Below are 14,941 nucleotides of genomic sequence, written 5' to 3'. Positions count from 1 at the left end.
ACAAGTGTTCACCATTTCTTGGATTATCAGCACACAGAAAGCCTGAGAACACAGTTCTGTGTTTTTTAATGAGAGTAGCAAGTGAATAGTTGTAGAAGTGTGAGCAGGTTTACAGAACAGGTTTTTACAGCCTCAAACATGTGGTTTGCTGCAAATCTTGGCGCTTCCGAATGTAATTTTTTTTTAAGCTTTTTTTTTTTTTTTTTGAAGATGGCAACCCTTTTAGACACAGCAGCGTGTGCCACGCTAATTAGCTGAGTCATCTTTTTCCCCCGAGTGTGTCTGTACGTGCAGGAGTCTGCGATTTATGACGTTCATGTCTTTTTTTTTTTCACACTTTCACACTTTGCTTCTGTTAAGAGTTCAGTTTGACATGAAATGATTTGTATTGCACTGGTTGATGCGTAAGATCTAATCGCTCTCTCTCGTTCTCTTCTTTCTCTTTTCTTTTTTCTTTCTCTTTCTCTTTCTCTTTCTAATTTTTTTCTTGTTCTCTCCCTGTCTCTGTCTCTGTAGGCAACTACAGATCTGTATGGAAACTGCACGTTGCGTCACTCTGGAACATCAGCCGCCGCTCCTGAGGCTGCTGGCGTGTTTGCCTTGGCGTTGGAAGCCAAGTACGTACACCTCTGCTTTCTGCCAACGTGAACCTGCTTAAAGATTTATGGAAGATTCGTGTAGCTCACACTCCCACGCTGAGGAGAGTTCCTCGCTGGCAGATGCACTCTGAGCTGTAGATTAGCGTTTGATGAGTGTGTGTCTCACAAACACACACATACAGTATCTTCTTGCCAGTATTTTTTTTTTGCGAGAAGCGTCTTCAAGATGTTTTCCACAGCCTCTCTTAAACCCTTGGCTGAGTAACTTTGTATTGATACGCTCTTAGCCGTTAGCGATTCACCAAACTGACTGATTGCTTCGTGAAAGCAAGAAGAATGTGCGACGATTGTAGCTGAAGCCAACGCTTAGCAAATCGCTGTCTGAACGCCAACCAACAAAAATCGTGTTTGGCCTGCATCTGGTACTTAAAGCTCATTACATGGGTGTGGAGCTCACGCTTTGTATTGGTGGATTGGCTCAAAGCTCTCCCTCATTTGGGTAATTGAAAGCCTGGTATAGATGAGTGTGAGCATCGCCTGGGAAATGTAATGTGCGGGAGTGACAGCTCCAAAAAACCCACCAGCTGTGCAGAGCCATGGAATGATCTCAGCCTTTCATAAAACGCTGAGATATTTTTTTATTATTTTATTTCCAGGAGTATTAAATTAAAAGTAAAAGATTTGGTTTGCAAAAAATGACAGTGTTTTATTGTTTTATTGATAAGTTGTCTTTTGATGCATTTAATTTAAAAGTCATTTAAAAGACGAACAATAAACAACATTATACGTCATTAATAATGGAGGCTTATCTGAGAAGCTGTTCTTCGTGTCAGTTTCTCTTTTTCCGTCAGCTGTTCCGAGCGGACGCTGGCGTGTTGAGGCTGGTGTTAATGAGTGTTGACATGACCCTGCCTCTGTAAAGCCTCACTGTTTGCGCAGCATTGAATAATGATGTAGCTGACGGCCGAGCGGGTCACTCGCTCCAGCCGAAGGTAAATACTGATTGTGGGCTGCAGGCACATGTGTGTTTTGTCCACTGCCCAAACATACTGATGGCACCGTGGTGACACAAGCCACGCAACTAACCAAAGAGCAGAGAATGGACTCGATCAGGCCAAAACAGTCTATCATAACAATCTAACAATCTATCATATTCTCGACACCACATCCAGTACTGATTATATTAAACCAGGGGTTTCCAAGCTACGGCCCGCGGGCCATTTGCGGCCCGTTTCCTTTTTTGGAGCGGCCCACCAGGTATTTTTTAAAAATAGAATGAAAGTTGGCCCGCTGTTAAGCAGGTTTTTATAATGTGAGATTCAAAGTTTGAACGCTAGGTATCAGAAACGGGCCAAAGAGTCTAAAAGTGGAGAGGGTGCGCATTTCTAGCGCAGAAAAACGGGCTAAAGAGTCTAAAAGAGGAGAGAGTGCAAATTTCTAGCGCAGAAAAACGGGGCAAAAGAGTCTAAAAGCGGAGAGAGTGCGCGTTTCTAGCGCAGAAAAACGGGCCAAAGAGTCTAAAAGCGGAGAGAGTGCGCGTTTCTAGCGCAGAAAAACGGGCCAAAGAGTCTAAAAGTGGAGAGGGTGCGCATTTCTAGCGCAGAAAAACGGGGCAAAAGAGTCTAAAAGAGGAGAGAGTGCGCGTTTCTAGCGCAGAAAAACGGGCCAAAGAGTCTAAAAGTTGCCGGAATTAAGGAGTTTAATATTAAGAGACATCATGAAAAAAAAATATTAGTTTACACAACACTGTCAAAGATAAAGATAGTAAGTCAAGTAAAATGGTGTGTAAATGAAATAATCAGAAAAAAAGTATTATTTAAAGTGGTATATTTCATTATTTGTTTTATTACAGAGTGTGACCCGTGACTTCAACTATATTTCTCCTTCTGGCCCCCAACAAAAAAAGTTTGGACACTCCTGCATTAAAGCTCTACATTTCTTAATTTCTACCTCCTGTTTCAGAGCATGCACATAAAAAACTAATCAGTTCTTTTGGTTTCTGTTGCACCCTATGAAGACATAGTTCTTCCATTAAGAACTCACAGCTTTTTTTCATTTAAAAAAAGGGCTGCCAATAAAATGAAATGCTTTGTACTACCTGCACGTAAGCCTAAGCCATTGGGCATGAGTTCACCTGCAGCAGTATAAAGTCCACCAGCACTTGTTTGTGCAGAAGTTTGTGAGCCAATCACAATGCTCACTTTCAGCTCTCCTAACACCGCTCAGCCAATCACAGCTGCTGCAAACAGTCAGCTAATATATGTTTAAATGTATTTTTGAACTGTGTTACTTGTGGATGTTTAAACTCCTGCTTCTTCCACACATACACAATTAAAAAAAAGAGTTTAATATTATATAAGTGTAAATAAATATTTAATTTATTAAATAACATGTAATCATGTTATATCTCTGTGGGCGTGTCCACAGTGATGTCACTCCCAAATCCCAAAAAGACTTCCAGTGTAGGAATGTACTATATACTACTTTAATTTTAGAGATTAAAAGTAGCTTTTGTAGATAGATAGATAGATAGATAGATAGATAGATAGATAGATAGATAGATAGATAGATAGATAGATAGATAGATAGCAGCACAAAAACAGTTACAGAAAAAACAACACAGAACAAAAACAACAATAATAGGGGTGATACAGTATGAACATGGTGCAGTAAGAAAATTAAAACTTATATATGATATGTATAAGGATATATACATACAAACACTATAAAATATATAGGAAAAATAGGAGGTAATGCTGTTATGCAAAATAAATAAGGCAAAAGGAAAAAGCAGGTATCAGCAGATACAACTGTACTGAAAAAAATATATAAAAAAAACTGAGTATTTAGTAGAAAAGCAACACAGTATATTCCACACAATATCTACACAATAATTTCCTTTCTATCATTTCTCCCACTAAATCATCAAGACACACATTTCATTAAGTGCCTGCTGAAATGAAGAAAACACTCCATACCGTTAATTTTACGTGCCGATCAATGTTCAGAAGGTTATAGTAGGATTGGTCATATTGATACTTCAGTATTGATCTGCCCGTCTCTTCTGAAGACACTGAGCAGAGCTGGATTAGGGCGAAATGTCCATTTGTGCACCATCAGTCTGAGGAAAATGTTTGTTTTTTTATATTTTTGTGTTCTTAAGCGCTTTTGTGTATCTGAGGGAATAGTCTTGCTGACATGCTGTTTCCTGTTTGTAGGAGAACGGTCGGTGAATACGTTTTATTGAGTCGGTTTACTGAAGCGACTCTGTATTGACCATTAGTAGAAAACTTGTTGTAGTTATTTTTAACCGCCCTATTTAAAGCATGTCTTTTGTTTGTGTGTGTGTGTGTGTGTTCATGTGTGTGTGTGTGTGCACATATGTACAGTCCTAACCTGACGTGGAGGGACATGCAGCACCTGACCGTGCTCACCTCCAAGAGGAATAAGCTCCATGATGAAGTGCACCAGTGGAGAAGGAACGGCGTGGGCCTGGAGTTTAACCATCTGTTCGGTTACGGCGTGCTGGATGCCGGCGGCATGGTCAAGCTGGCACAGGACTGGAAGACTGTGCCAGAGCGATTCCACTGCGTGGCCGGCTCTGTTCAAGAGATGCAGTAAGTGTCGCCCACAGAATGCATCCCACAATTTCACTAAAAAACCTGGTCAATACATTGCAGTGTAAAAATAGCTTATTTAGTAAAGACTTTAAAAGCTAATGTAGCTAATAAGTAATTAATGCTCAAAGCTGTTAATTAGCAGCATTAGCCCTGACCTGAATTATGTTCCAGTGATGGGAAAATATGAGGATTAAATAATGCGTAGTAATAATTAATTGCTGCATCACCTGCATTCACCTTTCTGAAAGACATATATAGCTCTGTAAGACCAATTCAGTTTCTGAATCAGTTTCTCTAATTTATTTTTTTGCTATTTTTAGGTATAATTTTGAGTAAAATTAACTTTTAAAATTGTTGTTTTATTCTATAAACAACAGACAACATTTCTCCCAAATTCCCAATTCCCCAAAATAAAAATATTGTCATTTAGAGCATTTATTTGCAGAAAGTTAGAAATTGCTGAAATAACTCAAATAAAAAATAAAAAGATGCAGAGCTGCTTTCAGACCTCAAATAATGCAAAGAAAACCAAAAGTTCATATTCAGTCTTAAGTTTTAAGAGTTCAGAAATCAATATTTGGTGTATATCTGGTTTTTAATCACATGCACATGTTCATGCATCTTGTCATCATGTTCTCCTCCTCCACCAGTCTTACACACTGCTTTTTGAGAACTTTATGCTACTCACTCCTGGTGCAAAAAATCAAGCACTTCAGCTTGGTTTGGTTTGATGGCTTGTGATCATGCTTGTGATCTTCCTCTTGATTATATTCTAGAGTTTTTTTTTATTTGGTTAAATTAAAGGAACTCATGGTTTATATTAGTCTATTAATCTATTCGTCTATTAGTTATTATGCCAGTGTGCCTGCAGCTTACTGCAGCAGTTCATTAACACCACAGTGGTTTTCATGATTCAGGCACGTGAGAACAGAATGAATTTGTTGTGAGGTGGCTGTAGGTGTGTGTCTAGTATAGTGTTATACAATAGTGTCTCGTGGCTTCTCCCGCAGCTTTGTTTGTGACAGACAGTGGAGGGAACAGGAGCTATATTTGGAGAGCGGAGAATGACTGTAACAGCAGACTGTAACCAGCGTTGTCATTTTGCCCGGCCATCAGCTTCCTTCTTTGACATTCATCTGGCGTGTCGGCTGGGTGTAGATGTAGTATGGAGGAACTGCAGCAGTCTGACAGCTCTCAGCTTTGATCCACCCCTGAGCTCCACATGATGGCATATTGCATGTGTCAAACCCCAGTCTCTCTCCCCACAGACCCTGGGAGTTCCTCTCCTCTCCCCTCCCATGCCTCACTCTTTCCTCATCTCTCTTTTTCTCCCTCTCTCTCTTTCTCTCTCTCTCTCTTTCTCGGTCTCCACAGCACCTGTGCTTCCTATTCTCACATCTGCTATAATTAGTCCTCTCCTACTCACTGCTGGGCATAGCATGCTATGGCAACAGCCTCAATTAGACAGAGCATAAGTGGCATGGATAGGATTGTGTGCATGTATATTTGTGTGTGTGTGTGTGTGTGTGTTTGTTTTTGTATGTTCCAAAGACTAACATCCTCTCCTATCTTGTCCTGTTATAAAGACAGGTTTTTCTTATAATCTAAAGCAGGGGTTCTCAAGGTTTCTAATGGTTATTAAATCGCGACCCACTTTTATAGAATTATAGAATACAAATCAAACAAATTTATAAAAAAAAAGTATTTAAAATCCCATTTAAACTTACATATCCATGCAAAGTGAATTTAAGATTTTTTTTACTCATGAAAAACATGACAACTACATGTATAAAAGTTACTGCAATACAATTAAATATGAAAACTGCACAAAGTTAGATATGTTACTCCACTGCATTCAGAGCATGCAGAGAACATTTACTTTTATTTTATTTTTTTTTAAATGTATTTAATTTTTAACAAGCTGTCCGTGACCCACAACTACTCTTACTAGGCAATATAACTGGTCTGCATCCTATATATTGCAATGTTCTTGCAATATATAGATAAGCATCTGTGTTGAAAGGATGCAGAAGAAATTGATATGACCTAGGGCCCTATTTTAGTGAGTTATAGGCGAGCCATCAAGCGTGCACTGCAACGTGTCAGTGTGTCTTTAGTATCATGAGGGCGCAGGAAGTACGCCCTCTTTTGCGCGACTCAAACTCTTAATTAGTCATGGGTGTGTTTGTTTTGGGTGTAACGTGAAATAAACCAATCAGCATGTCACTTGCTTATCATTCACTTTAAGAACCAGGTGAGCTCTGATTTTGGCGTATTGCTATTGTAACGGCGCAGCACTTTTGCTCTTCTCAGCAGCGCAAACTGAGCTGCTCGTTCACGCTGTGAAGGTACATGCATATAATTTACGGGAAGAGCAATGCTATTTTATTTAGTATTTTGTTTGTTGTTGTTAAATGTAAAAGTTGGGTTTGTTTTCTGCAGTGTGTCCATGAGTGTTTCTAATGAGCTGGAACTGTACAAGTGCGTGAAGCGGGTATGGCACACCTGCGTAGTTAAGATATGGACATATGGACGTCTGATTGACTGTTGACTGTTGTCAGGGTTTAAATGAGTCAGTGGCGCACCTGTGTTTTCTGCCACCAAAATAGGTTTTCTGCAAGCAATACGTCAGAAATGTATCTGATCACACTTCATTTCCAGACCACTACAACCATCAGTGTATCTATATATATATATTTCTAAAATCTAATTTTCTATTTTATCGGCATAGGGGTAAGATAGCACAAGCATGAGCATCGTGACGCACCTTACGCAAGGTGTAAGATAGGACCCGTAATGTTTACATATGTATGCATCTCTGTGTCCTTGTCAACCACCCTTATTGACAAAATGCCAGATCTCAGATCTTACCGAACAGAGAGTCCACAGGAGTCTCAGCCCAGGCAACAGGCAGGAATAGCAATTAGGTTCGAGAAGAGTGTTGGAAATTTGCTGCTGAATGGTAATGAGCGCGGGAACGCGGGGGCTTTCGCCACGCGATAAGGCCTCTATCAGCCCAAACTAATGAATGCCTCTGAGCGGCAGACAGCTAACCTGCTCGGAACAATGCGACGCGTGTCTCCGCCGTGGGCCGGGTGAGAAAAAAATATATATATAAGCCTTTAATTGATTTGGAGGGAGGCGCCTTAAACAAGGCGTGAGTCTCAGAGGAGAGAGTCAGACTTCAACAGAGTGCATCATCAGTATGTAGACCTAAAAAAAAAAACGTTTAGACTCGTTTATACTGAGTTATGTGTGAAGAGAAGACAGGAATGCAGAGTGTGTGCGAGCGTAACAAGAGCAATAAAGGATGTGTTGAGCATTTGGGAGTTTTCGTGTGGGTTGAGTGTGGAGGTGTGTGTGGGTGGGCTGTGGAGCATCCTGTAGCCACAGTTTAACCATAGAAACAGTAGTTTTCAGAGTAGCTCTGCTCTTCTGCTCAGAAGAAATTGATTAATTAAATGAACTCCTTAAAAGAGACGGCTAAGCAACTAATCGATGTCAGCATTGGCTGCTGATATATTTCTTACAGTTTGCATATATTTTACACTAGACAAAATGCAAAATAAAACAGGAGTACATTAAATAAAATAAAACACACATGTGAAGTCAGACTCCACCTCTTTTTACACTGCTGCTGATGCTGTAGCATTGCCGAGTAGCATCACAGCCGCGCTAACGCTCGAAGTAAAGCACAGCAACTCGGTTCCGATACATCAGCTCACAGATGCAGCCTTGTGCTTATCCACATCACCCTAGGAGTGATGAAGGGAAAGAAAGAGAGCGCCATCTACTGTACCCACCCAGAGAAAGCAAGGACGATTGTGCTCTCTTGGGGCTCTGAGAAAAACTCTAAATTGTGTTAATTTAGCTATTTTTTTGTCTTATATTAAATACTTTTTTGATAGTCTGAAGCAATTAATTGTTAAATTTGCAAACGTAGAGCATCACAGCAGAGGTATTGTAAGCTTGCTTGATTTAAAGTAGTTTTGGAATGCTAGCGTTCAGTTGGATGGTTCATTTTAGATGCCTCATAGATGCTCAACTAGCATAAATTTGAATGTCCTTTAAATGCAGGTCAGCAGGTCAGTTTCCTCTGCTGAGAAGCGTTGGACACGCCCAGGTAGATGCACTGTTATAATAGCAATCCGCCAAAGTCAGAGCGCACCTGGCTCTTAAAGTGACACGCTGATTGTTTTTTTTTTTTCAAGTTACGCCCAAAATTAACTAAGAGAATTAGTACATGCCTTTTGCTTTATGTTTCGAGCCGTGCAATGTGTACTTTTCCTGTCGTTATGATAGCAAAGACACACTGACACGCCCTAAATCGATCTGCACACTGCACAGTTGACGAATCACCTTTAGAGCACTAAAAGCGAATGAGAATAATGACAATCCTTCTATCTTGTGGTACCTGATTATTGAAAAAAGGGTGAAAATATGATAATAATAAAGTATACAGAGAAATACAGTATACACAGAACTACAGCCTGTAATTAACCAACAATGGTTTTGTCCTAATGTTCTGAGATGCCTGCGTAAAGGTCATTGATGACCTATAGGAAGGTTAGACTCATTCTTCCTGTTCCCTGTTTAATCAGTTCTTCGCTGAGGCTCACTAACACCGCAGTCATGAAGCGTGCATCCAGAGACGCTGGTGTTTCTCGTCTCACAGTGCAGCACCTTTTGTTCCAGAGCGGTAATTACAATCAGAGCAGAACCATGAACCTTCTCCAGTCACCCGGCTATTAATAATCCAGCATGTGCTTTAATGCCTCACATGAAAAAACACCCGCTGCTCACTATCACACTCTCTGCAGCGGTGAAGGTGCGACCTGTCACCAGCAGCTCAGTGTTTCAGGTGTGTTTCCTGCTGGCCTGGTTCAGAGCTTTCCATCCGGCGACTGATCGCATCTACATTTCAAGAGGGAGACCCCTAATTAAACCTGCGCCAGGTGCAATTAGTTGACTGCACCTGCGGGCAGAGAGACTAACTTTAGAAGTGGTGCACAGGAACATGCGAGCTTTACAGGTGTCATCATTAGCATTTATGTGTGAATTAATGATCTTTCTTTAATAAAAGGCCAGGATTTTCAATCAATTGTCAATTTTCTACCCGATATTACCCCACTAAATCTCGAGGATTTCTATTCAAGCATTACATAAAAAAGCTTTCATGTTTGATCATTGTAATTGTAATCGAAAATATAAAAAGACATTTAAGTAAATCTGCTAATGTCAAAATATAATAAATAAAATCATAAAATTGGCTCTTTCCTGAACTTTAATTCTTTTTTTTCTTTTTTTTACTGAATACAAATAAAAAATGTTATTTTAAGAGCTTTATTATTCTTATGACAGACTTATTACAATATGTGAATGGATACAGGGCTCTGAATGGTTCAGAAGTCTAAAGTGCTGCCACTGTGATTCGGGAGATTGCTGGTTTGAATCCCGGTCATGCAGCTTGCGGTCATCAGCTGCCGGAGCCCTGAGAGAGCACAGTTGGCGCTCTTTCCCCTCATCACTACAAAGGGTGATGTAGATCAGCACAGGGCATCAAAATCGAGTTGCTGCACTTTCCTCCAAGTGTGCTATGACTTGTTAAAACGTATTATTTTTCCAAAGTTTTTCCCCATTTTCACCCCTAATTTGGCTATTAATTCTGTTTCTTCTGACAGAATTGTTGGTTTTGCTGAGCTCTTTTATTGAGACCCACGACATACTGTTTAAAGCTTAGTTACATTTTTTTTGTTTGTCCAAGATACTTAAAGTAGTCAGCTACCTCCACATCTTCTCTTCTTCTTCTTCTTCTTCTGTGATGGTGACATGGTGACTGGTGTGTGGGCGGTGCAGTGAAGCTTTGGTGTTCAAAAATATGCATGAGCGCTAACCTCCTATTGGATTCGTTTTATGACATCACATCCAAACAGCCTGCAGACCCCCCGCACACTTGACTCTCACGTCTTCTTGCGTTGAGCTACTTTCAGAAATTAGTTTCCTGGGAAACACGCTCAGCTCACGTACCCCCACGCACACACACACACACACACACACACACACACACACAGGGCTAATCTGAGTGCAGTAATGGACCAGGCTGGAAGACCTGCCTCTGATAATGCCATTACGTCCACTTTATGGCCGCTTGCTCCAGCCCTCCACCGTTATCATCCCGGCGGCACAAAACAGCCTGTCAGCAGCGCCGAGCCTTTGTGCAAGAAAAACAACAAAAAAGCAGCCGCCTCTTACGGCGAGGACAAGATCCCTTCATCTGGTCAAAGCAATTTGCTTGGCACCACGGTGGTGCGGTACTGAAAATGGGGGTTCCATAATAGAGTGTCATTCTGGCCTGGTTTTTCCACAGACGGTTCTTATTAAACCAGCTCATCAAAATGAAGGGATAATGGAAAGATTACGGCCTTTTTCAGAGAAGAAACGGGTGGTCCAGTTTGCTTCTGCACAGTTAGTTATACATATACAGCGGTATATTGTGGTTTTAGAGCACAATAATTGATTGTGGTGACAGTTCTGGTGGAAACAGGAGAGTTGAGGTGCACATTGAATTCTGCGTGATTTGATCAGCTGTGGTTTTATGTTTTTTGGATACGATCCGGGTTAGCACCCGAACATCCCTTTCAGACAGCTTCCTCTTACAGCGTCCACAGTTAATCCTGTTGGATGTGGTTGGTCTTTCTTGGTGGTATGCTGACATTACCCTGGATACCGTGGCTCTTGATTCATCACAAAGACTTGCTGTCTTGGTCACAGATGCGAATTTAATAATTGGCATAACCACAATATTACCACATAGTTAGCATAGTGTAGTTCCAATGTTTTTTATGGCCATTTTCTTCATAAGAAGCATAAAGAAATGTACTAATAGTTCTGCTCAGTGGCTAGCTAGCTTGCTAACTTGCCTATTCCACCTTAAATGGTGCTATAGATGGCAGAGGCTGCAATATTTAAGGTAGAACAGGAAAATAAAAGAAAATAAAAGTTAATTGCAGCTCCATATCACAGAGAAGTTCGGGAATGGTCCTAAATCCCTGGACAGCAGAGACAGTTATTCTAACAAAAGCAGGATAATCTCAACAATGAATGAGCAGGTGTCCCAATACTTCTGTCCATACTGTGTGCTTTTATTTGACTTGAGCTTGGAGGTCTGGTGTGGATCCAGTTAATGAATTAGGCTGCTATAACAAATATATTAGTTTATTAGATATAGTAACTGTGTTAACTGTGCCTCTCAGAGCGTTGTAGCATTATTCAGAGTGGTCAGGGAGTGCATATTAATCTGATTTAGTGTTTAGATAACTGAATTACCTGCATTCGTTTCCACTAAATCTTACTATAAGAGGTTGTTTTTAGTATTCATCAGTGTAATTTATTGTTTTTATAAGAATAGAGTGATTAAGGAGGTTAAAGAAGCGTGTTTTATCGACTCTTGCTCAGAGGACAGAGTGCTGCCCTTATCATCACCTGTTAAAATGACCTTTTAACCCCCACAGCTTGAACTGCACTTGAAAATTGTAGTGAAAATCAACATCAGAGCTTAATAAAACAAGTGTTTGATTCTCTCTGTAAATATGTATTTTTGGATTTTTTTTTATTTATTTAAAGAAAGTGATTTTTTAAATAATATTAAAAACACCTACATGAAGTGAAGGAAATAACACCGATTATCTGCAGCCTGTTTCACCAGCTGAACACGAATCTGTCCTAAATCACATGTTGAATATAGTGTACAGGTTACAGTGGCTTGCAAAAGTATTCATACCCCCTTGAAATGTTTCACGTTTTTGTCACCTTACAACCTAACACAAACTTTTTTACGATTTTATTAAAATATTTTAAAAAGTGACACAATTTTACTCAAATAAAATAATTAAATAATTAATCAAATAAAAATCTGAAAAGGGTGACGCGCAAAAATATTCAGCCACCTTAAATTTGTGGTTTTAAGGTGAGAATATATGAAAAAAAATAAAAAGCCAGGAGGTAAAGGCATAAAGTTATCCAAAAGCAGTGTGTAAGACTGGTGGAGTAGAACATGATGCCAAGATGTATGAAAAAAAACAGGGTTATTGCACCAAATATTGATTTCTGAACTCTTTAAAAACTCTTTATAATTATGAACTTTTTGTTTTCTTTGCTTTATTTGAGGTCTGAAAGCTCTTCATCCTTTTTTTTTTTTTGGTTATTTCAGCCTTTTTTTTCATTTTCTGCAAATAAATGCTCTAAATTACAATATTTTTATTTGTAATTTGGGAGAGATTTTGTCAGTAGTTTATAGAATAAAACAACAATGTTCATTTTGCTCAAACTTATATCTATAAAAAGCAAAATCAGAGAAACTGATTTAGAAAATGAAGTGCTCTTTTATTTTTTTTTCAGAGCTGTGTGACTTTTTGTTGGCTTTTGACCATTTTAAGAAAATGTTATGAAAGTACGACACAAGTATGAGCGGTTTAGTCGTTAAATGCCATCTCTCTCTCTCTCTTTTTCTCTCTCTCTCTACCTCTTTCTCTTCCTTGCAGTAAGATCCAGTCAGGCGAGAAGCTGTCTCTCTCCATCTCCACGGATGCCTGCCAGGGCAAGGAGAACTTTGTGCGCTACCTGGAGCACGTTCAGGCCGTGGTGACGGTGAACGCCAGCCGGCGCGGCGACCTGAACATCAACATGACCTCGCCCATGGGCACCAAGTCCATCCTGCTGAGCCGCCGGCCGCGAGACGCCGACGCCAAGGTGGGCTTCGACAAGTGGCCCTTCATGACCACGCACACCTGGGGCGAGGACCCGCGCGGCACCTGGCTGCTGGAGGTGGGCTTCCAAGGCGACGCCCCACAGAGCGGCATGCTGAAGGAGTGGACTCTCATGCTGCACGGCACGCAGAGTGCCCCTTACATAGACCAGATAGTGAGGGACTACCAGTCCAAACTGGCCATGTCCAAAAAGGAGGAGCTGGAGGAGGAGCTGGACGAGGCTGTGGAGCGGAGCCTCAAGAGCCTGATGAGTAAAAGCAACTAGACCCCCCCAGGACGGCCCTGCATGATGCCCGGCTTTACCTTTACCTCTGCTTCTTTCTTTGTCCTCTCCCCTCAATCATCCTCTCTTTCTCTTTCTCTCTCTCTCTCTGTGCTTCTCTCTCTGCTTCTCACTCTTCAGTCTATAAGTGTATTTTCCTTCCCGTCCTCTCGCTTCTCCATTCTTCAATGAGAAATGTTCATTTTTCCCTCCTCCTACGGTTCCAGACTCTCCTTCTGAATGAATGATTCATGTAGCCCCATCATAATAAAAAAGTATATTCTCAAAAATGATAATCTGCCAATGATCTACAGTACAGATGAAAATATTACATTCTGCCTTCTGTATTACTGTCTATTCTATTTTTAATTCATTTACACAAAATGTATATACACATTATATATGAAGAAACTCTATATATATATATATATACAGTATACTATAAGTTCTTGCTGTCTCGTCACCTCTGCAAAGAAACCTGTTGTACAGTTTGTGACTGTAAATGACTTTCTGTGTTACTCTACTCTACATACTGTACTTACCTACTTACCGTTTAGTACTTTCCAAACACAGCAGTGATACTTCTTTCTGTTCTATTTTTGCAAAGATGAGCTGTTTATATCTACCTGAAGATGGAGACTGAATGTGTGATCACAGTTTGTGGCCAACAACAGCATATTTCATATCCTTCAGTATATCTAATAATAAACCTGTTCTGGTGTTTGTTAAAGCACTTGAGTGATGGAGAGGATGTTTTGAATCGGGAGTCTGTGGGAAAGCAGATAATGCAGTAATGATAATGCACTAGCTCGCATGCTAATGAACATTCGCTACAGTCGACTCCATTATTAATAGCCCTATTTCCTTTTAACCAGACGACAGGACTCAGATTATGTAACTTATATTAACATTATTTCAGCATCAGTTGGATGGTCCTCGGGCGCTCGTCGCTGTAATGGGCTTTCTGTTTTTATGACAGCAGTTTTTTTGGTTCACACTTACAATTCTAGTGCTTCTAGTGCTTCTTACGCTTCTTACACACAATATGTGAAGTGCAGAAGTTAAAGGTTGCTAAGTAGTCAGTCTTTAAATTTTCGATGCGATGAGAAAACAGATTCTCATTGTTTCCTTCTCTCTCTCTCTCTCTCCCTCTCTCTCTCTCTCTCTCTCTCTTTGCCTGGGAGAGTAGATGAGAGTAGATTATGCAGAGGTCACATCTGCACTCCAGCACGGTCACCTTCATGAAAAATGGATGAGTGTCATCTCCAGCTGGCTCACTTCAGCAGAGAAGCACCTTCGCTCTGTGGTGGTGCCGAGACGGAAAGAGACGGGACTGTGCAGAAACCCACCTTAATATTGCACTGCAACAATATCGAAACACTCAATCTAACTCAATCTAACTCTGCAACTCAGTTACTCAGTCATCATCAGACAGTAGGGTACCGTACAGGTACATCATTATCTGTTATAACAATAACAATGTAATTATTCTTTACAAAAACGTAAGGTCTTTAAAAGTACCATTTCTCAATGGAAGCTCAGCTGTGTCAACCTGAAGAGTCAATGCAAGATAAAAAGGATTCAAATACCCAATAGTGGTCAATTAAATGGCAAATTATTGGTGTTACGCATGAAGGTAAATACATTTTGTGAAGAGGAACATGCTCAAAGACCCTGCTTTTAATCTAACATCAT

The 14,941-nt window shown here is 40.3% G+C and overlaps 1 protein-coding gene across 1 annotated transcript in view; it reads left to right on the top strand.

Annotated features, from left to right (window-relative positions):
* The window catches only part of pcsk2 (proprotein convertase subtilisin/kexin type 2), a 53,982-nt gene extending 40,003 nt beyond the window's left edge, over window positions 1-13,979 (top strand). The window contains exons 10-12 of the mRNA XM_007238536.4: window positions 517-617; window positions 3,989-4,216; window positions 12,760-13,979. Coding sequence (XP_007238598.2) covers window positions 517-617; window positions 3,989-4,216; window positions 12,760-13,249 — 819 coding nt within the window. The 3' untranslated portion in view covers window positions 13,250-13,979. The remainder of the gene's footprint in view (window positions 1-516; window positions 618-3,988; window positions 4,217-12,759) is intronic.
* The last annotated feature ends 962 nt before the right edge of the window (window positions 13,980-14,941 follow it).

This window comes from Astyanax mexicanus, chromosome 7 (genome assembly GCF_023375975.1).
Source record: "Astyanax mexicanus isolate ESR-SI-001 chromosome 7, AstMex3_surface, whole genome shotgun sequence".
Taxonomy (NCBI): domain Eukaryota; kingdom Metazoa; phylum Chordata; class Actinopteri; order Characiformes; family Acestrorhamphidae; genus Astyanax; species Astyanax mexicanus.
Note: the sequence above shows the minus strand (reverse complement) of the source record. Positions and strands in the feature narration are given on the sequence as shown.